Source organism: Excalfactoria chinensis, chromosome 3, assembly GCF_039878825.1.
Source record: "Excalfactoria chinensis isolate bCotChi1 chromosome 3, bCotChi1.hap2, whole genome shotgun sequence".
Lineage (NCBI taxonomy): Eukaryota > Metazoa > Chordata > Aves > Galliformes > Phasianidae > Excalfactoria > Excalfactoria chinensis.
In genome coordinates, this window is record NC_092827.1 from 96,231,438 (window position 1) to 96,255,196 (window position 23,759).

At 40.2% G+C, this 23,759-nt stretch overlaps 1 protein-coding gene across 3 annotated transcripts in view; it reads left to right on the forward strand.

Moving 5' to 3' along the window:
• The window catches only part of ALK (ALK receptor tyrosine kinase), a 306,001-nt gene that overhangs the window by 95,032 nt on the left and 187,210 nt on the right, over positions 1 to 23,759 (forward strand). For all 3 annotated transcript variants that reach the window (XM_072332050.1, XM_072332047.1, XM_072332048.1), the window contains exons 2-3: positions 1,564 to 1,683; positions 10,738 to 10,902. In XM_072332050.1, the coding sequence (XP_072188151.1) occupies positions 1,641 to 1,683; positions 10,738 to 10,902 (208 nt within the window). In that variant the 5' untranslated portion in view covers positions 1,564 to 1,640. The remainder of the gene's footprint in view (positions 1 to 1,563; positions 1,684 to 10,737; positions 10,903 to 23,759) is intronic.

Genomic DNA, 23,759 nt, shown 5'->3' on the forward strand with positions numbered 1-23,759 from the left:
AGCTACATCTGCTGTAATGAAACTTGACATTATTTGCCACATCTACACCTATCAGCCTATATCGGGCTATTAAAAGAGGTCTAAACTACGACTTCACATTAAGGAAGGAGAATCCAATATAAAGGTTATACCCTAGTTACTTATTACTTTGTTATTCACAGTTGAAGACAGGACACCATGCTGGTACCTGTACTCATAAATAACTGTCATACTTTCTTCTAAGTTTCAGTCAATAATAGGCAATATCTACTTACTGTGCTTAATACAGAGGCCAGAGTTCTCTGAGCCATTAGGGATGTTAATTTTTTGCTACTTCAGAATGACTTACAAAACAGCATGAAATCCGTTCTTATCATGAAGATTATTGCTTAAAGCAATGAGCTAGAGTTACAGTGCTCGTATAAAAGTAGTTATATTTCTCTTCTTTTTGCTGCCATTACTCAGTGACAGGGCTCCTATAAATGAGAATACACTGAAAATGAGGTAGGGCTCAACCAGCACTTGGTATTTTCATGTTTTTCCTCAGTGGAAGAAGTAAGTGGCACTAAGCAGAGCTTTGGCAAAATTAAAGCAGTGCTTTTGCCAAGGCTTCAGTCATTTACCTTGCTTACTATTATGCACTTCAATGTTAGGGATTTTTATTATCCATTATTACTTATCTATTGAGGAATACAAGTCTTCAGCACTCTGAATTAATTATCACTCAAGCTCGTTAATTCCTTTAGCTACAGAAGGATTTACCAAACTTTTTCTGGGAGCGGTTACCATTTTGTTTTGGCGTTATTATCGCAAACCGTAGCGGTGCACCTAAAGGAACTCACGCCAGCATCTGTAATATTCTTACTTGGCAAGAATATGAACAGATCAGAAATGCACTTCTTATTTTTTTCTTTCTGAACTACAGTTCCTTCATGGCCTTTCTGAGAAATCAGTAAGCCGGAGATGTATTTTATTGCATCAAACTTCCCCAACCCAAGTTCTGCCTGTCGGTACCTCTACAAAGCGAAATCTTACCTTTCCCCTGAGGTCCTCAAAAAACGAGAGGAGAGTACTGAAGATTTCACAATCTTCAGAAAAACCAACTTAAACATTCCCAGGAAAAATCTGTGCTGTCGAAGCCCATAGAATTCTGTTCATTGACCGTGTGCAGATTCTTTTTGCACCTCCAATATTGCCTTGTTTTTGCAGAGGTAATGGGGTTTTGTACAGACACTCTCCATTTCTGAGATATATAGAATCACTGAACAGAAACTGCACACACATTTGCCTCTTCCATGTGCAGGATCCCAAAATGCTAGCAAAACTTTAAGAATAAATAGAGGGACTGAAAGGTCAAAGAGAACTTAGAATCTGTGTAAGATTGAAGCTGGTGCTTTTTCTAGGTGATGATAATGCTGTTACATAGAGGAATTTATGTCCAGTTTCCCTCTACAGACATACATCTGTCAGGACAAACTGACTGAACAGTTTAATATTGGTGCTCAGTGCACATAGTCTATAAAGCTGATACTTGCCATACGCATACATAATGTTGGTCTTTCTTTTTCTTTTTACTAATGACAGGTCCGAGTGGTTTGGATCTCCCAACAAGCAGTCCTTCTCTTCCTCCCGCTCTCTCTTCTTGGAACTTGACCTGGATCATGAGTGACACATCTCCTTTCTTCTCCCATAGAGGACGACATAGTAAGTACTGTTTGTGAGTTCTTCTCAAGAGTCTGTAACTAACTGCTGAAGGATATGGGTATAATCACAGAGCAAGACTATCAAAAGCCAAAGATAGAATATCCATACTGTCAGCCCCTGAGGCACTAATTTGCCTTAATGTCCCTATCAGCCTCCCTTGGGCCCTTCTGCCTCCCTGCCCATCAGCCCAGGAGCTCTATATCCTGAAATAGACTTGACCCATTGCCATCCCCACAGAGATGCCTGATGTCCTGGGCTGCCCCAGCCTGGTGTTCTCCTTCCAAAACAGAGTCCTGAACTGTAATATTTGACTTCTATGTTTGAATCCAGTGATGTAAATAGAGGTGCTGCGTACCAAACTCAGTTTTGCTTGCCATCTTCTTTCATAACTTCCATTCTTTACAAAATTAGCGAGACTGTTTTAGTCTGTTTTCTGGTACAACATATTTCCTGACAAACCACAGCGATTGAAGTAGTATGTGCCTACTATATATCTACTAGCAGTCTATGAGAGGAGTTAAGGTGCTGAGAGGCTAATAAGATTTACTCACCCCAAGTCTGTAATTATCTGCTTGAGGGAGAAGTTTGACCTACCTATATGAAGGAGGCCCATATTTCTTCAAATTTATGTTGCAGCCTTTTATGTGTGCAATATATATTCTTCCCACTGGCATACAATATCAGCTCTTAGCTGTTGTACCTGCTTGAACGATGAGGACACACCAATTTCATTTTGGAAGGGACAGTAGTGCAATCTTTTTTCTCCACTTGGCTTTCTTAGAAGTTGCAAAGAATGATTTTTAATTTCTTCTTTATTACTTCTTCCTCAACTCAATTTTTCAGAAAGAGAAACCATTCTAAGGGAAGACTTTGTTCTTAAAACCTAAGAGCATTGATTCTGATAGCATTACATAGAGATAAATGCATTGCATCTAGGCAGAAATTATTTATTATGTTTGTATCTGGTTGGATGAGACCAAATTTCTACCTTATTTTAATCATCTGTTTTGCAAGGAAAGGCAGGGATTTGTTGATGTGTCACAAAGAATTGGATGAGCAGATTACTCTGCCCTATGATCCATTTTAAAAAGTGCCCAAAACCTTACCTGGTTTGCTTCATACTACAGAAAGTACCAGTCTGTAAGCTGCTTTCTTCATCAGAAGGTCTAATTCGGGAGAGGTATCTTGAAAGTTGTTGGGAATTGTAAAGAGGCGCAGGAGTCATCTGGTTTTTTGCTAGCTTTGCAACTTAAGTTTTCCAAAGGTTGGCAGAGTCTTCTCTATATCACATAGGGCAGCAGTGGCCCTCAGAGTCATGGTTTTAGACTGGGATGCCTTGTATCACTGCCACTTCAGGTATGCAGTGTATGGAAGACTGATTGGTGAATGCGGAGCGCAGCGTCATCCGAGCCTAAAAGAGCAATTCATAAAACTTCCTTCAAGTCTTCTGAATGCCTTTAGGCACCTGTTAGTAGATTTTCCAGATATTTTTGTCCAGAACTGATATGGGCACAAGAGGGATGTGGGCAGAGCCTTTCAGCAGTTGCTCTGCTTCTAAGCAGTTCAGCAAAGGTTGCACAGGAAGTTAGATGATAATGTTAGAGATAATGTTATACCATCCCACCCCCAGGACCAGCTCTGCCTTCTGATTAAGTGGTTAATCCAAATTCACACAATCCATCCGTTAGCAGAAATAAAACCCAACAGTCCTTTACTCAGAGTGTTTTCTTATTCTGCCAGAAGCTTTCCTCAGTGTTCCCAGCATGAGAGAGATTACAAAACAAGTGCTCCGTAAAACATCTATTAAAACTTTGTTTGTCTAATCATCTGATGGGACCCATCTAATTAGGTGACTGACACTGCTGAAGTGGGAAATGTAAGTTGTCTTAATTACTTTCGTCCCGTGTTCCACGACTGGATACATTTCTTTGATGGAAAGGCTGTGTAAATTGAATGTAGGGTCCCTCTTCTTCCACTCAGAATTAAACGTTCTGATGGACACTGCCACTAGGAGTTCTGACAGGAGCGGTGCTTGATGTTATCTCTGAAGCTATGTGCAGCAGTCCCAGAAGATAATCGCTGGCGCAACACAATGCACTGAGTGAAGCATTTACAAGGTTCCTTCCCATCTTGTCTTGACATTTCTAGATTTGTCTCTATCCAAGCACTGATTAATCATCCACTATCTCAGAGATGTGTAATCTACCTACCTTGCAGAAAGCAAAAACTTTAAGAAAACAGTAATATAAAGACTCCTCCTGCCTTTCAGGATAAATTTCCAGCTCATTTGGACTTCATGTGTTGTCTTTTTTTGTTTGCTTGTTTGTTTTGTTCTTTTAATGCATTCTGCATATGCGGACTCACTGTAGCATATTAATCTCCCATTTGCAGCACTGATGAAACTTTGTCCTTAAGCTTACATGATCAACTGCACGCATACTTTATTTCTTGTCTTGGTTGGTTGAATATTAATTTTCTCTTTTGCATGGGTATTGCTTAAGAAACCGTCACTCCATAAAAACCATTATGTTTCTCTACCAGGGGTTCCAGAGGTGGGTACCCATTAAAGCCTGGAAGGCTTCATGGCATTAGAACACCCTTCTCTGCCCCATCCTCTACACACCCCCAGCTAACCTGCAGCACCAGACTTTGTGCAGGGCTCTTGACGCGAGCACAGTGGCAAATGCATGAAGTGGAAAAAAAAAATCAAAGTTTGCTCCATCTAAATTCTATTTGGAAAGAGGAGCATGTTGTCATGAGGATAACAGGCTTAAGGACAGCCCTTCCCCATGCGGAAAGCTGGCAGTGGTTTTAGCTTTTTAACTCTTTTCTTATGCAGTTGTGTGGTTTGAACATCTCTTCGTCAGATCCTGCAGTAGCAACTGAACTCCCCTGCCTGTTTTGAATTAGATTTGGACAGAAATACCTCTCTTAGGCTGTGTCAGCACAGCTTTGACTTAATAGCTACTAAAAGCATCATTTAAAAGATGCCCTCTATTAAAAACTTATTAATAATTTTACTCAGCTCTATGTCTTCTGAAAAATAATTTGACGGGGTGAGGGTTTATGTTTTTAATTTTTCTGGTTTTGTTTTTACACTTTCTAATGGAGTCTTGTCTGTGAAGAGATCACGATTTTCTGAATTGGATTTGGGTAAAGAACCACATCTGACTAATTTTACTGTGAGATAATTTGGGGTCATTCTGTTTGCCTAGATGATGCTCAGCAGCTGTTCACCGAGGTGTTGGATGATTAATTTTTCTTCTCTGTTACACTGAGTGCAGCTCACTGAATTTGAGTACTCATGCATGCATTCAAAACACTGTTTCATTCATGTGAGTTGAATACCAGCTGAACACCGCTGATAGGAAATTCAATGAATTTTACCGTCAAACAAGAGGGAAGACAGTGAGAAAGAGGGCACCAGCAAGACAAATGCATGTTACAGTCATGTTCCCATGGCCACTTGTTCTATACATCCAATCAGAATAATACGGATATTTTCTGAACGATAAACATATCATGACCTGACATGCTTGTCTCAGCACGGCATAGCGAGAAGCGTGGATGTGAACTAATTGTTACACTGAGTTCTGGTTTGGAAGGTGAGATAAAGTCAGGAGGAGAATAAGCAGAATAATACCTTGTCTCGGGGAAAAAATGAATCATTGCTGTGTTATTAGCGATAATGCAAAAATGATGTACCACCTTAATTCAAACATTACCCTAACTTTCAAAAGAAGCATTTTGCAATTTTAAGGTATTCTAATGTAATTTTGGGAATGGTGGTATAAATATAATAGAGCAAGACTTCAATCAACATTAAATTAATGGAATCGCTTCATATATAATAGCAGATGCTGTGACCCCATATACATGCGTATAAATTCTTGTTTAACGATTAGATCATCCTTTTGCCGTGTGTAATGGTGCTGAAATACATGAGGAGGAAAATCACAGGCAAAGGAGCATCTGCCTAACTAAGCTGAAAGCTCTGCTAAACAAGGAAGAAGGAAAAAAACTCTTTCTTTTAGTTACTCTTTTCCTTGTAACTCCTTTTCATCTGCAGATAATATGCAATGACAGTTCAACATTTTTTCAGTAATAGGGTAACATGCAGCAAGACAACAAATGTCTTCTCCCCTTGTCTCTCAAATATTCATTTTCTCCAGAGATCTCTCAAACTTCATGCAAGAGGTCCCTTGTATGAGTTGTCAAAATCTGACAGTTCATCCAGCTGCTGTTCTGTGCCAACTGGAGCATGTTTTCTAACAATCACTGTTAGCCTGTACTTTGGTCTTTGGGTCAGGACTGGCACTGGAAATGCACTTTCACTTATCATCCTTGCTGCATGCAGGGGAGACTTGCTGGGCAAATATTTCTCATGTGGAGGATGAGCGCTGTCACTTTTATTGCGGGAGGAATGAAAATGAGAGCTGTTGTTGGCTGTGCTTCTACCCACACTCCCTCCTTACTCTTTTCTCTGTAGCTGTCTTGAAAGACTGTGCTTATAATTGATTGATAAAGGAGTCCTGGCCCTCTTCTTTGTACCTTGATTTCCGCCAAAGAAAGCAGCTGTCAAAGATATTGGTGATTCAGTCCCTGATGCACACTGAGGAATTGGGTGGATATAAAGTATATGCTGTCATTTTGAGATTCTCTGAACTAATAAATGAATAGTTGATTATTGTAATTTTCTCTAAGATGTGGCCCATCCAGCTGTAGCTCTGCCCTACCAAGGGGGAGTTAATTTAAAGCAAGCTTCTTTGCATCACCTTATCATACCTGTACCTCTGTATTGGTGGATAGAAATGGCTTGATGGGGAAATCAAAGCTAGATTGAATGCCTTTTGCTCTTTTCTACTCGGAGGGAATGGGAAAGGCTTAAGGAACTGGCTTTGTCCCTAGGATTAATAACTGGAAAATCAATTTGTCATTTCCTTGTCATAAATTAAAAGCTTATAGTCATCATAACATGAGTATAATAGAGGTTAGTGAGTATTGATGGAGGTCTCAAAGCTCACTCAGCAGAGCGCATCTCTACTATACAATTTAAATTATGTCTCCTCCACAAGGAATATCTGTCAATATTTGTATAAGGAGACATTCCTTGCAAGAATATTTTATCCATTTCTATACTGCTGGTGCTGTGATTGCTGGTGTTTGATGTAGTGCGCCCAGGAGAAAAGTTTGGGTCCCATTTTGATCAGCATAAGTGACCTCCACATTGCACACTTCTGTCTGTAGGTGTAGGAATAATTAGCTATGTTTAAGCTGATTACTTGCCAGTTAGGATATACATCTTTGAGCTTGTCCTTTTGAGAACAGAGCGGCTCTGCTCTCTCCTTTGTCTCAGTGAGGTAAGAAAGCAAACACTGTCTCAAAAGGGTGATCAGCTGAGAGTAATAGCTATTTGTGAGGCTGAGAAGACTGGGGGTGAAAAGGACCTTAAACTCGAAAGGAGAAGCCTATGAGGAAAGTACTTGCAGGTAATATTTTGGTGTTTGAAAGAGGACTTGGTTTTAAACAAGTTAATTTAGTCTGTTATTGAGCAGCCAAAGAAAGAACAACAAAGAATAGTTTCTTTAGAAGTACAGGCACTTTATGTTTCTCCTTAAAACGATTTTTATCCTAAATAAGGCACGCTCCTGTGATGCACGCTTACACAAAGGATCTAAGAGCATCCAAAGAGCGAATGATCCATAATTTGACCTGCAGCAACATAGAAGGATATTTTCTGCAGATTATTCTATTTTGGAAAATTGCTTATACTGCTACTTTAAATCATTTGTTTATCAGAAAACTTCAGTCCGTTTAATTAAAACAGATGTAGTTGCCAGATATTTTAGTTGTTTGTGCCCCAGTTATTGCTGATAGCTACTTTGATTAATATAAATTGAATTGCTCACAAGACTCTTAACATCATCTGGCATGCACAGATTCCACTGGCTTTTCAATTGGATTGTAGCTTAATTTACTTTTCAGTCTATGATTGGTGTCCTGTATCTTCCTGTATACCAGAAACTAAAGTAATTTATGCCTACCGCCTTTCTTAAACAGGTGTTTACCTTGATTTGATTATAAGCATCACATGTCTCCTCTTTAAAAGTATAACAATGGTAAAATAGACCTTAGCGAGTTAAACTGTTCTCCAGCATCTGGTGAAAATGGATGGAAATGTGAAAAGATTCTTGGACCAGGAATTGTTTTTATGTGGTGTTATTTCACAAGCTGCTATTCAGCATCTAGAGATAAATGACTACTGTGTGAGTTTAGCCAGGCATTGGGTGTTGCATTTAAACCCGTTAAGAAAGAAGTCACAAAGGAAGGTGAAAGACCTTTCTTAGTCAGAGGCATAAAAAATGACAGGTAATTGGTGCAAGGAACTGAAGCATTGTGATGATTCTGTATTTAGGGATGTGGTTTATGTGGGCTCACTGCAGCTACTACTCCAAGAGCAGCTGATCACAGAAAAATATCACACATAATGCTTTTTTCATATAAAGTATATTACGCTGTCTACAGTGGATGATATTATGTGAGATGGAAAGCCTAGTGGTGGGAAGTTGACTAATGTTAGGCTTGGAAGATTGAATTCTATTTGCATAGACTTTGCTGTGTTGCATCAGATAGCATTTCTTTGTCATCGTTTCCTCGTACTGAATAGGACAATAGAACTGAAATTTTGGTCTGATACGAGACTAATTTAAATAAGAGCTTATGAAGAGAGCAGCTATTCTGGTGGTGTAGGGAGGGGAGTGGGAGGACTATCAAGTTCTTTGAAAGATGCAAGTATGTTTTCATTAAATAGAGCGCACTCTTCAGATGTACAAACAAAGCAGTTTCCTCTTCTATCAAAGAATAATGTGTTTTAAAGGCCATTCAGCTGGACCACAATGACCAGGTGAGCTTAGAGGTCCCTTCCAACCCAAGGAATTCTGCAGCTCTACAAACAGTGTTTTCTGTAACTCGTAGCTCAGTGTTTGATTGCTCTTTTGCCCATTTGGGCTTTAGTGCAAAGTTTAATAGAGACTTAATACTTCTCAGATTTAAAACAAATGTTAATTTTATGTTTATAAAGAGCAACCAGGGGATGAGAGATAAAAGCCACCTGCAGTTTGGGTACAATATTATGGTAGCAAACTCTATAGCATGAATGTATCCACTGCTCCCTGCTGCCTAAACTGAAGTATGCTTCATGTATCGTGAAATTTATATGGAGAAGATGGAGACCTAAAGCGAGTAGCAACGCATGCATTCAAATTTAAATATGTGCAAGATCCTTGTGTATGAATTCCTTACACTGGAGGGTTTCCATGGTGTTCCAAAGCAGTAAAAATGCTGTGTGAATGCAAAACAGCTGCGCACAATGAGGAGCACCTGGGTGCTGCTGTCCCTACCCCAGAGCTGAGCAGAGTGGGCAGTGCTAGCAGTAATGACTGCTCAGGGCATGGCACCTCAGGTAGGGGATGGTAGGGGGTGTGTGAGGGCAAAAGGGGACAAAATGCATATATCCTACAGCTGGGGGCTACTCTAGCTGTTTGCACTGGTGAAGGGTATTCATCCTACTGGATCCAGGAGGCAACATGATGAGTGCTCATCTTAGAGCAGGGGCTGGAGTTCCAGTTGGGAAGGAGGGAGAGAAGGTACCATCTGCCCAGTGCCTTCACTCGATCAGAGTTACAGACCCTTTGGGAGCATTGTTTTCAGTGATGGGGCCCCAACATCAGAAAGACATGGAGATGTTGGAGGAGGTCCAGAGAAAGCCATGAAGATGCTCAAAGGGCTGGGGTGCCTCTCCTATGAAGAGCATCTAAGGGTGCTGGGCTTGTTTAGCTTGGAGAAGAGAAGGCTCAGGGAGACCTCATTGCTGCCTTCAAGTTCTTGAGGGAAGCTTATAAACAGGAGGGAGGTTTGCTATATGACAATGCAAAGAAGTCACAGGACACGGACTAAAAGAGGGGAGATTTAGATTAGATGTTAAGAAGAAATTCTTTACTGAAAGGGCACTGAGGCCCTGGCACTGTTACCTAGAGCTGTGGGTGCCCCATCGCTGGAGGTGTCCAAGGCCAGGCTGGATGGGCCCTGGGTAGTTTCAGCTGGTAGGGGGCAGCCCTTCTGATTCAAACCATCTTGTGATTAAAAAAAAAAAATCAAACGTAAACTGGAGAAATAGATTTTGCTCCTTCCAGTTTGCTATTAAAAAGATGAATTAGCAGAAAAAAAATTATATTGAGGGCAATGATATTAACCTCCAGATTACAAGATGTTGTGTCACCAGGAGAATAGCCTGAAGTACCAAAATGTGTGCACACAAAAAAGAAATCAGATGTTTAATAGAGGGTGTAATTAAAGTTTTAAAATATTAGTTAATTTAACTAATGCAGATTCAGATTATTTGTTCCACTTCTACAGTGGACATTGTAGAAGGCTCTTGTACAATCAATAAGAAAACAGAGGTTAAACAGATGTTTGGTTAAGTAAGATTATTATGATGGAAAAATAATCAATAATAAATGTAAAGGCTCACAGCAAAACTCCCCAAAGGAGCAACCTTCACAGGCAGATCCTGCCTTAGTGGCAGTCAGCTCTTCAATGGGGTCTATGAGAGGTGCAGCCAGGCTCCACCCCTTCCAGTAGCACAGCTGAATTACCTTCACCTGTGCTCCCAGGGCTGACTCATTGCTTGCCTCAGGTTCAGAGGTTCAGGCTGTCATCAACAGCTCCCATACAGCTCCAGAGAGGAACTGGAATATGTGTGTATATATATAGTTTTACTTTTACAAATGCTTTTTCGGGAGCATTGAGGTCAGAAATAGTTCCTATTGGTTACTGAGCATTGTGTTTAGTACTGACAGGAAAAGAAAAAGTAGGCTGGTCATGCTAGGAAATTCAGCAGTCTTGTCATCTAGAAGTATGTAAATTTCAAGCTATCAATATATGTTGTGTATAGCAACTTGTATTATGTATGCATGCATGTATACTTACCTTCCAGCACAGAGGAACCTTAAGTGAATAAACCTGGTATGTTCTGTGTCTGCTTTCTTTTTCCAGTATTTGATTGCAATTTTGAGACTCCTTGTGAGCTGGAATATTCCTTTTCCTCGAAAGACCATGAAAGCCCCAACAAAGCCTGGCTAAGAGTGAGTGCAGAGGATATCTCACAGCTGAACATCCCAGATGGACCAGAGAGAGACCACTCTGAGAATACACCAAAAGGTAAAGCGAACACAGCTGTGTCATGCCTCCATTGGAGTGGCTGATGCTAAGCTGCTAAACCAACCAGCCAAACATTTCCTCTTAAGTTACTTTAGGCAGCTGTAATTCTTTTGCTGCAGCAGCCAGTGAATTCAAACAGCGCGAGAAACAAATGCAGTGTGATAAACAAAGACAGTCATCTTGTTGTATGAAGTATCTGCTTTTGTCTGCAGGACATATAAGGGAAGCGGAATATCAGATGTAGTAGTATGTAAAGGTTGAATCAGGCTGATGTATGCAGCAAACAGTATTTGGATGAGGATAGTCCTACAAGGCCTGTGCTTAAGGTCATCCAGCAGTTGAAAAAGATGAATTCCATCACTGAGCCTGCTTTTACCTTTACTCTAAGTGCAGTTTACTGCCAGCGAGTTTGCAAATAGTTGCAGATGATGTCTTTGTGTCCAGGGCTTAAGTTTTCTGTTTGGTGAGGAAAATAAAAGATAGATTGTGTCTTTAACATATATATATATATTTGCCTTTAAAGAGAGCTAGGAAGCATATAAAGAAAGAAAGAAGTTAAACAGATTTTTCTTCTTGGGAGAAAATGTGGTTTTTTTGGAATTATTTTTCCTGCTTATAATCATATCCACGAACAGCAGTACAGTTTGGTTATGTTTTAAATTCTAAAAATGTTGTTAGGTGTATTTTTATCCTCCTAGGCCTAGAAAAGCAGCAAGTTATTAAGACTTCTGTTGTTAGTAGAGCCAGCTTGAAACCTCTCCTTCTAGAGCTGGGGTGGTGTTGATAAGAATAGAGCTAGAGTGGAAAGGAGGGAGAGTTAGGGCTACAAGCTTTATCCAGGGACATGGAACAGAGAGGTATGGGGAAAGATAACAAAGATTATCAGAGGTATGGAACAGATTCCGTATTAAGAAAAACTTTATTATGTCTGCAGTGGTAGAACTTTGAGCTCTTGCACCGAAGAGCAGTTAGGAAGAAGCCATGAAGTTAAAAGTGCTAGATATAGAACAAGCCAGAGGAGATAGTTTTTAATGTTATATCTGAATAAATTGTGATAATAAGATGCTTAAATTAATATAATAGAGGCCAAAAATATGCAGAAGGTTGAAGAAGGGTTGGATGAGTTCTTGCAGAATACATTCATTAGTGTTTGTTTACGTCTTCGGACTCAAGAAGCTTATCTCCCAGTGATCTGCAAGTGACAGATCCTTTCGTTACTGGCCAGCGCCAGGATGTCATTTGCCTTTGCAGACTCTTAGTCTGACAGCTTATAACAGGTTTTACATTCAGGCAAATACTAAGGAGAAGTTCCAGTGCAGCCTTTGTTCCTGTTCTTGGATTCTGTTTTCTCAACTGTATCAAGAGGACAGTATTTCTCCCAAAAAGCTGTTACAACTTAATTTCCAAGGTGTCACAGTCAATTGTTTGGATGCCGATTCAACAGCAAACTGAGTCATTTTGGTGGGTTCTGTGGATGGACCATATTTGTGCCACATGCAAATATATTCCACTCTTCACATCACAGAACAGACATACACATAATAAATACATAATACAAAGATACAGTTAAGTAAAAGTTGTTTGAGGTAAATCAATGTCTGCTGCTGAGAAAGTTTTTTTTTTTTTTTAATTCTTATGCAAAGCTGTCTGCAAATGAAATTTAGAAATTAAAACAGGTTTGTTTTGGATTGAAAATAGCCATTGTTGCTTTCCTGGAATGGGAAATAATGGGACAAATGGTAAATGATAATGCTATCATCCCTGGTGAAGGGCCTGACCAGGTCATTGTTGTGCTGCACGTTGATGATGTATGCTTCAGCAGTGTTATACCTTTGTATTTAGCCTCTTGGCTTTTTTTTGTTGTTGGAGCTTTCTTATCCCCTTCCTTTCTCAATCTGGAATATAGGCAGAAGTTTGTATTCTGCTCTTTGCCCTCATTCCACATACCCAATGGCACAACAGTCTGGCGGATTTAGGTTTATGAGATGCTGGGATGGAGTCTTTGGGATGGATGGTGGGGTTTTTTGTATGTGTTGTTGTGGTTTTTCTTTTAATAATTGTCAAGCATGTTGAGCATTGGTAATTTTCTCTTGAGCCTCTCTATAGAACAGTAGGCCTGCAACTCATAGATGACTGAAGTCTTTGCATATAAACCTTGTTTGAAAAATCAACACTTGGAGCTAGCATCTCTCTATTTTAAATCACTTTAATTACAGCTGCTTGGCACAGATAGTTGTGTGGTCTGTTTCATTCTGAAATAATTAAGCACAAGTAATTCCAACCCCTACTGGTTCCTGCAAATTGCACTTCCAATTATCTCAATCTCATTTCATCTCCCTCGCAGACAGTAACGCACAGTGATAAACAGATAAGCTAACTAGCTTTTGAGATGGCTTTAGGTTATCCTCATCACCTGGCTATCAAGCCACGTTAAGACACTGATAAGACAAATGTCTTCAGTATGATTCGTCGTGCTTCATCTACCTTTTATGCAAAAGGTTTGGCAGAAAACCATTGATGGATCTCCTGAAGAGAGACACTGGAAGGAGTTTTGTATTACCTTTAGTTTTGTTTGGTTTTGTGGGGTTGTTTTGTTTGTTTTGCCCTCTGCAACATGGTACAGCTCAATCACAACACATCATCATGAATTGAGCAGGGAAGAACAAGTTTTAAATGTCTCAGCATTTGGTTACGGCCATATATGAATTGAAGTGGTTGAACTTCAAATTGAAGTTTGAAGACTGCTAAAAACAGTCTGATTTTGGTATATAGAGGAGTATATTCTGATGTGGTTGCCATCGTTCAAGCTTATTATGGTGTAAGAATAAACCTGTGACTGCTGATGAGTTGGTTCTCATGAAGTAAATGTCATGTTGGAACTTACTGGGAAGGGAGTGGATAGTAGAAAATGATACTCTTGTATAAATGCGTGGGTCACTTATATCTAGAATAAATCATTCTTTCTGGATCCCATATGTCAAAATGTAATTTATCACATCTGGAAAAGTTGTTAAAGGAATGAAAACAAGGATGATCTGAAGTATGTAATGGCTCTCTTTAGGAGAGCTTGAACTGACAAGTGCTGCTCAGCCTGGAAGAGATGCTGAAAGGACTACATGGATTTTGCCATAAAATCTTTATGAAAGATTTGGAGAAGTTTAAAATCTCCCGAAATTTTATAAAACACAGGAAGGATGAGTGCAGAAGGAATAGCCCTTATTTCTATTTGAAAACAGAATTGAACAGCGTCAGGTAAAATTAGTAGATGTCAGGTTCAAAACAAAACCAAACAAGATCCTTCAGTATGTAACGCAGAGTAGAGTCGTGGAACTGTTTCCCAGAGGTTGGTGCTAAAAGCCTTCAGTGTGTACACAAATGGACAGGATATGTGCAGGGAGGAAAAAGAGTTAATGGATATGAAATTCCTTTTCTGGCTTGTAGTCTTCGTGCACTATATCCCCAAAGGCCAGGAGATTAGCCTGGAGAAGTAAAACTGTTTGTTCTTGTTTGTTCTCCTTGCCCATTTGTTCTTTCCTATGTAGCTACACCTGCCTGTTTTCAGAGCCAAACATCTGAAGTTGATGGATCTTGAGTCTGTGCTGGCAGGGTTGGAGTGGTGTTGTGTTCCTCCCCGATCCTCTGCCCAGATCCTTGTTCCTGTGTGAAACAGGAGAGAGATGCACCGTGTCAGAAATCTGTAGAGTTGGAGAGAAAACGTTATTTAAGCGCTTAATAATATTACTTGCTATTTTGTTAGAGCCTTGCAAATGGTGCTAAACGTTTGTTATGCAAAATATCGACTGTTTGGGTGGAAGAATTGTAGGACTGTCTGTAGTAATGGGTAGAAGTGTGTCTGTCAAGATACTTTATAGGATTTTTGAGGAAATTCTGTGCAAAAATTCCTCTCCATTCCCTCTTATCCTGTTAAATGGACCAGTGAGTGACAGAATGACTGGTGTGAAGGGCCTGGCTGGCAGACAATAAGTGAGGATGTGTTGGAGCTACTATTAACTTTGAGCTTTTTTGTATGCTTAGTCTTAGGGATTGAGAGGAGCCTCTGGAGATCATCTTGTCCAGCCTCCCCAGTTAAAGCAGGTGTCCTCAGTAGGTTGCAGAGGTGGGTTTTGAATATCTCCAGAAAGAGAGATTATACGGCCTCTCTGGGCAGCCTGTTCCAGTGCTCCATCACTCTCATAGTAAAGAAATGGAAATTACCGTGTTCCAGTTTGTGCCTGTTGTCCCTTATCCTGTTGCCGAGCACCACAAAAAAGAGCCTTGTTCTATCCTCTTCACAACTGGCCTTCAGATGTTTGTAAGTGTTGGCAAAGTCTCCTCTCAGTCTTTCTTTCTCCAGGACAAACGGCCCCAGGTCCCTTAGCCTTTCCTCATAAGGGAGCTGCACCAGGCCCCTCACCTTTGCAGTCCTCTGATGGGCTTCCTACAGTAGTTCATTGTCTTTCTGAACCAAGGAGCCCAGAACTGAACACAGTACTCCTAATAATATCTCCCTTCTGAGCCTTTCCCCTGGCTCTTACTCAGAGATACCTGATCCATTCATTGCTATTGCTCAGCTCCATGCAGTCCAGACCTTCCCTAACGTAGAGGGCTACCCCTCTTCCTCTCCCTCCCTGACCTTCTCACCTGAAAAGCCTGCAGCCATCCATCTCAACACTCTGGGCTTATGAGCCATCTCACCACATCTCACTGAGGTCCGGGATATCCCAGCCCTGATACTAGGCTAAAAATTCCAGTTTCCCTTGTTTATTTCTCATGCTCTGTGCATGTGTGTCAATGTGCTGAGTTTGAGCTCATCTGGAAACTGGCTTACTGGCTGGCATTTCTTTGTGCTGTTCTTCAGGTGCTCTCCCACTGGCCTCAGCATTTTCCTTCCCCAGCAGCTTTAGTCTTAAAGTTGAAATGCAACTGATATGCTAAAGACTGACAAGAAAACCTCCACTGTTAGTATCTGAATCAAGTCTGTATGTATTGTAATGAGCAGTCCATTGCTAGGCTTTCAAACTTTTTATTCATGAATAAGCAGAAAGATGCTATAAAAAATTCATGCATTCTGTATCACTGAATGCATTTATTTACTTTGACAAGTGTGATTAATTCTTAATTATTTATGGTCCCTCATAGTATATTATACCAGCAAACATACTGCGGTCTATTGTAATGAAGTGTGGGGAACTGCAGATCTTGCAACTGTGGCAATATTTCCTAGGGAGGCAAGTTAGGCTGTGCTGTTTGTGGTAAGAGTGACAGAGGCAGTGGACTGGAGAAGCTGCACTTCATAGCAGTATGGTTGTAGGTGCTTGTCCCTCTATGGAAAACCATAATGGGTCAAACCAGCCATACATTCTGTAGCTCTGAACCCCTGATACTGAACCAGAGTCTTCTGTACGATAAGGCCACTAGGAGACAGCTCTGAGTGGCTGGTGGCTTAATGTGTATCAGAAAGCCTGCCTCTTGAGAATTCATTCCTCCTGCAACCCTCTTGCTGTGCAGAGAAGCACCATCAGGTTGCTGTGTTGCCCATGGACTCCTAGAGCTCATTAACTGTTGTCCCTGATTTAGGAGTGCAGTGGTGGCTTGCTTCTGAGTCAGAACTTACAAGGAAGAGGGAGAGAAACCACAGTGCAAAGGTCACCTTGTGTATTTAAGGAAGAAGGACCAGCTACGAGACCCAAAACAAGTATGCACAAACTGGATGCTGATCTGTGCTCAACTGAATGTCACCAGGTGTCAGCATGTTTCTAAATCTAAATGCAGTTTTAGACCCAAAGGATTGGAAACTTGTCTGCTTCTGTGAGAGGGCTGCCTGCTCCTCATTTAAGTCTTGCGGTACTAGATAACTTAAGTGAAATGCAGATTCTATTATCTGAATATTTGTTGCTTCATTGAATGGTTTTGGTTGGAAGGGACCTTTCAGATGATGTATTTCCAACCCCTGCTATAGGCAGGCACACCTCGCTCTAGATCAGGTCACTCACAGCCCCATCCAGCCTGCCCTCCAGGGAGGGGGCATTCACAGCCTCACTGGGCAACCTGTTCCAGTGTCTCACCACCCTCACTCTAAAGAATTTCTTCCTGCTATCTAGTTTAGATCTACCCTCTTCCAGTTTGAAACCATTTCCCCTCATCTTGTCACTACCTGCCCTTATAAAAAGCCCCTCCCCATCTTTCCTGTAGGCCCCCTTAATGCCCATTTAAATATGCGGTTACTTGATAAAAATTTCAGGTAAAAATTAGCTGGGGAGGTATGATTACAGTCTCAAATAAGAATAAAGAAAGAAATAAGGCAGCCTGAGAATGTGAACATGAGCTGATGCAACTTTTTAATGGAAAATGCATGTTAAAGTTTCATGAAGGAGGACAGGGGAAGTGGTGGTGATGATGACAGTGTCCCAGTCAGCCCCCGATTCACTGCAAAGCTCTTATGTAAGTTCTAAAACGTGTATATACGCATTATGTTAATTTGGTTTTGATTTTTGTAATTATTACTAAAGTGGAGCAAGGCTGAGGCTCTGAGCATGTTACTCAAAGGGAGATAATGAACTGCGGGATTATAAGATGGCTGTTGACTTAATTTATGATTACTCAGACAAAGAAAAATGAGGAAGATAACATAATGAATAATATTTTCTTTCAGAATATCACTTTATTTACAAAAGAGTATAAATCAATGTGGGCTTGCAAGAAGCAATTAGTTGAACTTATTTATTGTGTGGGGCTCTTTAGTAGAGAAAAAAACCAATTTCCTAACACAATTCCACCAAAAACTGAAAAAAACCCTATATATTTGAAGAAGGTATTGTGTGTGTTTTCCCCTGGTGAACAGCTGAGCAGAGTAGCTGGGCTCATATCAGACAGAATGCTTCCCTTTGCATCAATTCTGAGACTGGTTTCAGGATATGCCTTGATCTCCTAGAACTGATCTATCTTACGTGTCTTCTAAGCAGGATTTCAGAGCATTTTTTACACTTCTTTATTTCTTAAAACAGAATTTTGTTCTCAGAATAACTTCAATTTTATTGGAAGAAAAAAAAATATATATATATATTGCAAATTTTGGGAAAAAAACCTTGAGGATGTGTATGTTTACTGCATATTGCTTTTTATTGTTGGATGAGAATGAAGCTCATTCTAGTCAATAAAGATTCAATCCAGATGTTCAGATAGTCCTTAGAAAGAAGATGCTGTAGAATGAAGCCATCCTATTGTTTATGCGCATTCAAATAAACTACAGATATCCTATGAAGATTGTTAAAATTCTGTACTTTTGTATGATCAGAGAGGAATCCAGTTTTCTATTATTTCCCTCTTTAAGGTTTAGCTGTTGAATCAGTGGAAATAGCTGTTGTGATACATAGCCGATCTTTTACCTTGCACACAAGTGAAATACTGGGAGAATGAAGTGAGATCTGGAAATAACGCATAGGCTCAAAATTGTGCATAGACCATATTGCAGATGAGAGATATTTGGGTTTATAGAGGTCACCGTCAAGCTCATTGTCAACAGAGAGGGTTTTCAAATCATCATTTATAGTGAATAATTCTAGCTGCTCTACTTGATATTTAGATTTTGATACTTGGCCACATACACATTAGAAGTGTTACAACACAGCCCCACAGGAATTTGTGACTTCAATACACGAGGCAAACTTGCTTCAGAGTCCATTGAGCTGTGAAGAGAAAAACAGGGTTTTTTTTATGATGGTCAGTTTCCAACTCATGCTCTGTCAGAACAAGAAACAGACCAGATGTTCTTAGCATTTTGCAGCTTGTTCTTCTCATTAGTACTACACTTGTGCTTTGTTATTGCAGTGTTATTTCTCTTTAATGAGCCTGCTCTAAAGAGGCAAATTATCATCTCGCTGCAGGACAGTGTGTTTGTTTATACAGTAGGTGTGTATTTATACAGGCCATGGATAAATGCGTAGGCTTGTTGATTTTGAAAATCTTGTTTGCTTATTCCTTGACTTAGTGAAGACTTGCCTGTAACTCACTGTGAAACATTTTCTTCCCCAAAACTAAGAAAGAAAAACTTATTTCAGAGTGCTTCAGATGTTAGTATGCTCTGAAGACTACCTGTGTACCTGTGACTAATGCACTTTAACAACTGTATGCAGAAAAGATATAAACAATGAATATTATATGGCTGGTAAAATGGTCTTTCTTGCTCTTTCTCCTTGGCTGTAACACACGTTGGTGTTGTTTTTCCAGCGTAGCCGGAGCAGTATTGTCTGTTCCTGAGCTCTTGTTTACATGGACATACATGTGCAGGTTGTTTGTTTTTATGGTATGTTTCAACTGTAGAAAACACATATTTTTGCAAAGTTGAATTAACACATTATATGACAGTTTTAATTTATTTCTAGCCTGCCCCCTGCCTTACTTTTCTCTGTACTTAATTTTCTTGCCATGCTAATGATGATACTTGGCATGCGTATAAACGTGTAATGTATGCTGGGGTATCAGCAAGATGCTGTAAGCTCTGCAGGCTGGGTGTTTCCACTGCTTACCAAACATGGCTGTAACTGCATTACCAGTTAGTCCAGTAAGCTGCGCTTTTCTAGCACTGCACCTGAATCTCTAAGAATGCTTTTTGACATTAGCCACTTCATACAGTTTTAAAGAGACCTGGAGAAGTCTCCATGTCATCAAAGCAAATCTAAAGCACAGTGTTAACTAAATGGGTAGGCCAAGGTGAGTTGTGTTCCTGACTCCTCCAGACCTCCTGTATCTCTTACATCTTGATAGCAATAACAGGTAGATGCCCATTGCTCTGCATTATTTTTGGTGTAAAGTTGGCACAATCCGCTTTTAATAAATAGATTTCATCATGTGGGATTTTCTGCAGACACAGATTTCCAGTGAGATGATGTTATAAGCACTGAAACTGACAAGAATTACAAGTTTTTGCTGCTGTTCTTGACATCGGTGATAACATTTCTGCAGTTGTTTTGCAGTAGGTATCATGCGTCTATGCTTGAGTGAAGACATCAAAAGAGAGTCAAAGAACTCTTGAAAGCTGGGATGTTTTACTGTTGCATCTCTTGCCAAGGACAAAACATAGCGAATGAAACAAATGAAAAAGGATTCATTAGAAAGTGTTATAGAGAAAAGACTGTGATTCAATCAGGATCTTAGGGAAAGCTAAGCTAAATCCAAGTATGATTTGATTATTTTGCCTAATATTGCGTGTAAATGTGGTAAAGAATGATGCATTTCTCCAGTGTTTCCGATTTTGATATCAGTCCTTGGTTTTCTGATGAAACTTGTTTTGGTGCAGATCTGCAAGGGATTTTTTGTTCCTAATAATGCTTGCATAGTATTTCATTTTTGTAAAGGCATAATTTAATGTACTGCTTCAGAGATGCTGCAAGGAGTATTCCCTCAGACGTGCCTTCAGCTGTTAAATCTTACAGAAGTTTAGTGTTTGTGCTGGCCAAAGTGGCTTCATTTATCTTTACCTTGAGTTACCTCAAGGGGAAGAGGAATCTGTTAGCTTAACTGTGTAAATTTAGAGTGTTCTCTTGTAGCAGCTTAAACAGAGGATGTTGATTTTATTCTTCTCCAAGTAATCAGGAAAGGTTGCTGTGTTGAAGTTAGGATACCGAGCAGTTCTGTTTTACATCTTTTAAGATTTGTTTTTTTCTTAATACCACGCAGTGGCCATTTATGTGGTCCTTAGAGACTTGCGTAGATCCTAATGAATAATCATCTCTTCAGTTATGAGTTAGAAGCTATCCCTGAAGTTTCATCTGTTTTCTTTGTTTGCTTGTCTTGAGAGCACAATAATTAAACAGATTCTATAACGTTAGAACACAAGAATGGCCATAGTGGGAGCGCAGGAGGGGGAAGCAAACCTACAGCCCAAATTTCCCCCAGTATTCTCCCAGTTTCAGACATGCTTGCCTTGGAGGCTTAGGGAAGCTGTACCATATAGCACTACCACACTGTATAGCAAATCTGCTGGGATACATGCAATGGTGTGTTGTTGTTGATTTGGGATCTGCAGTCCTAGAGGCTGGTCCTGTATGCTGAGCATCCTTGCCTTTCTGTGTAGCCAATTGTATTTTGAGTGCCTCTTTTGGTAAAGAAATCACTTCTCTAAGCACCTTTAGACTCAATGGCACGGTCTGTCTAGTCTATAAGTCACCAATCTAGAAATGCTTGACGTTTGTCTTTTGTCTTCCACATGTAAACAGAATTTAAAAGAAGATAAATACAAGTGACGGTCTTTTGTTACAGTGAGGAAAGGGTACTTTAAGAATCAGTTGACTTGATAATAATGGGTTCGTATTACTTCTATACCAGATAAAAGTGGTTTTTGTTAGTTGAATACTCAGGTATCGCAACAGGGATGAGAGAAGCAAGCACCACTTAATTCTAAATTGCATTTCCCTAAGAATTCAAGAAATGTAATAGTGGGCTTTTAGCCACTGTTTTGTATTTCTCCATTCTGTTCTGTGGCTCTGAGCAGATCTTCCCACTCTGAGAGACTGTCCTTCTAAATTACCTGGTGTAAACATGAATAAATAAGATGACGAGTAGACTGCTCCAGATTTGAAGAGGCATTCAAACAGCCAAGCGGTTGCCTATGCCAGAAGAATAAATCTGATTTAGACCAGACCTACAGTAATTTGCGCGCTGCTTTTTAGACTGGGTCATCTTATTGCTTTTGTGCATTTCCAGTGGGGGAGTGGAAAGGTCATGCATTGAAGGGAAGCAATTGGCTGAGTACCACAGATAGTCATCACTGACAGTCATCTGGAGCCTTGCAAGGCACTAAATAGCATCACAAAGGTTAGATCAGAACTCCTCTTCACCTGTCACAGTAATTTTGTTTATCAGAGACAAGCCCGAGCTGCAAACCTCTCATATTGATTTTTGAACAGATGAACATTCAAAGATGTTCAGGTTTCAATGTGTTGAATAAGAGCACTGCAGAAATACAGGACTGTGCTAAAACAACCGTGTGATGCAGGTTGAATTCTACTCTGTGTTGTTTTGAAAGGTGTGGAACTACGCGGAGAGGAAGCAGAGAATGATTTATGTTCAACCATCATAACAAATTACAGCTTTTCAGGCTGCTGACTGTGCACAGGGCAGGCTTTGCAGCAAAAGGGTTACGTTATTACAACTGAAAGTTGTACAGAACATGAAATTTTCCATAGTGAACTTAAGATTAACTTTCCAATTACTGATCAAGTCAGCGCAGTGTCTGTTGTGCCAGAGCAGATTCTGAACAGTAATAAAGATGCCAAGCGAATCTGCAGATGAGCTGCAACATCTGGATGAACAGCAACAGCTGCCTTTTAAAAAGCTTAATATTAAATTAGTATTTATTTCAGTATGAATGCGAGGGTAAGATAGATATCTTGTTGACTTTAGCCATCTATGGAGAAAAATACTCGGAGGCATAGAAGGAGGCTCAGTTTTTTTCTGAAGGAATTGATTACCCACATAGAGAAAATCTGCTTCTGTTACCTGTGAACCTCCTGAAGAAAGGAGTGACTGTTGTCATGGCTTCAGAATGTCTGCAGTGTAGTCCAGGCTTGCCCAAGGCTGGTGTGTGTCCTGCTGCAGGCGTTCTGCCTGCGTGAGCAGCGTGTGGAACAGATGGGTAATGGCCATGTTTGCTGTCCAAGGGGCTCGTGTGATTCCAGGCTTGAGTAAAGCTGGACAGGATGTGGACTTGTGTAAAACTTGAGATGCTCGGATTCTGCAAGCATGAGAGTTCTTGGTGACCTTAAAGTCAAGAAAAACTCCAGAAATGGAAGTTCACGTGTTTATTATTTAAAAATGGCATTTGTGCTTCCAGTAACCCTAACCCCTACCTACCTCTCTGTTGTACAGTGGAAATTTGCTTGGCTGGGATTAAGGGGTATTTGAATGCAGGTGAAACATCTGGGAACAACATTTGTGTTCTCCTTGTCCAAGTGAGAAATTGCATTATGAAATCAAACTAGAGCTAATACACTTCCATAGCGTGGGTATTGTGTGCTCGCTTGTGTTTAGCTGAGATGTATCAGAGCTACAGATCGATTGCTGTGTGCAGTTCTTAATGTTACATCCATTAACCATCAGAGTATGGGGCACCAAGGACTGACCGTGTATGAAATATGCCCAATGCAGCAAGAATGACCCGAATGACTTGTGAAAATGAACTGACTTACCAGCTGCTTGGTTGTTTACCTATTGTGCTGCTTTTACATGCACCAAGCTTCTTTTTTGGTAGAGCTGAGTTGCTGAGTTCTTTGTAGCTAAGAGCACTATTCATAAAATAAGCTGCCCAAACTTTAGAGGACTACAAATCACTCTTATTTCTTTAATATGGGCACAGTACCTTTCTTACCTTTGAGTTTGTTTGGTAGTGTTCTGTACTTCTGGGAAATCTGTGCTCGTTATGTACATTGATGTTAGGCTTTTTCTGCGTGGGGTGGGGGAATAGGATGGAGTGAGGTTTATTTCCCATTCTTGCTATGGCTCATTTAATCATTTAGTTCACTACAGACTCAGTATGAAACCAGAAACTGAAACCAGCAACAGGTTGATAACAAGTATGGCAGGCTTGTAAGACAAGTCCAAGAGGGAAAAGACATTGCATTCTGTGACTACTTTTGGAAAGGTGTCAGTGGGGTTAACCTCTATTAATCTTCAGAATGAAATCCTATGATAATGCCACATAGCTCAAGAGAGGGAAGAAGAGAAAAACTCTAAGGGAGCAGCATAGGGCATGCATCATGTAGAAACAGTAACACATCCAGTTACTGGAAAAACTCAGTCCTACCAAGAATCACTATCTACTGTATGACAGTTATTTGTATTACCAAACAAAAAGAAAACCC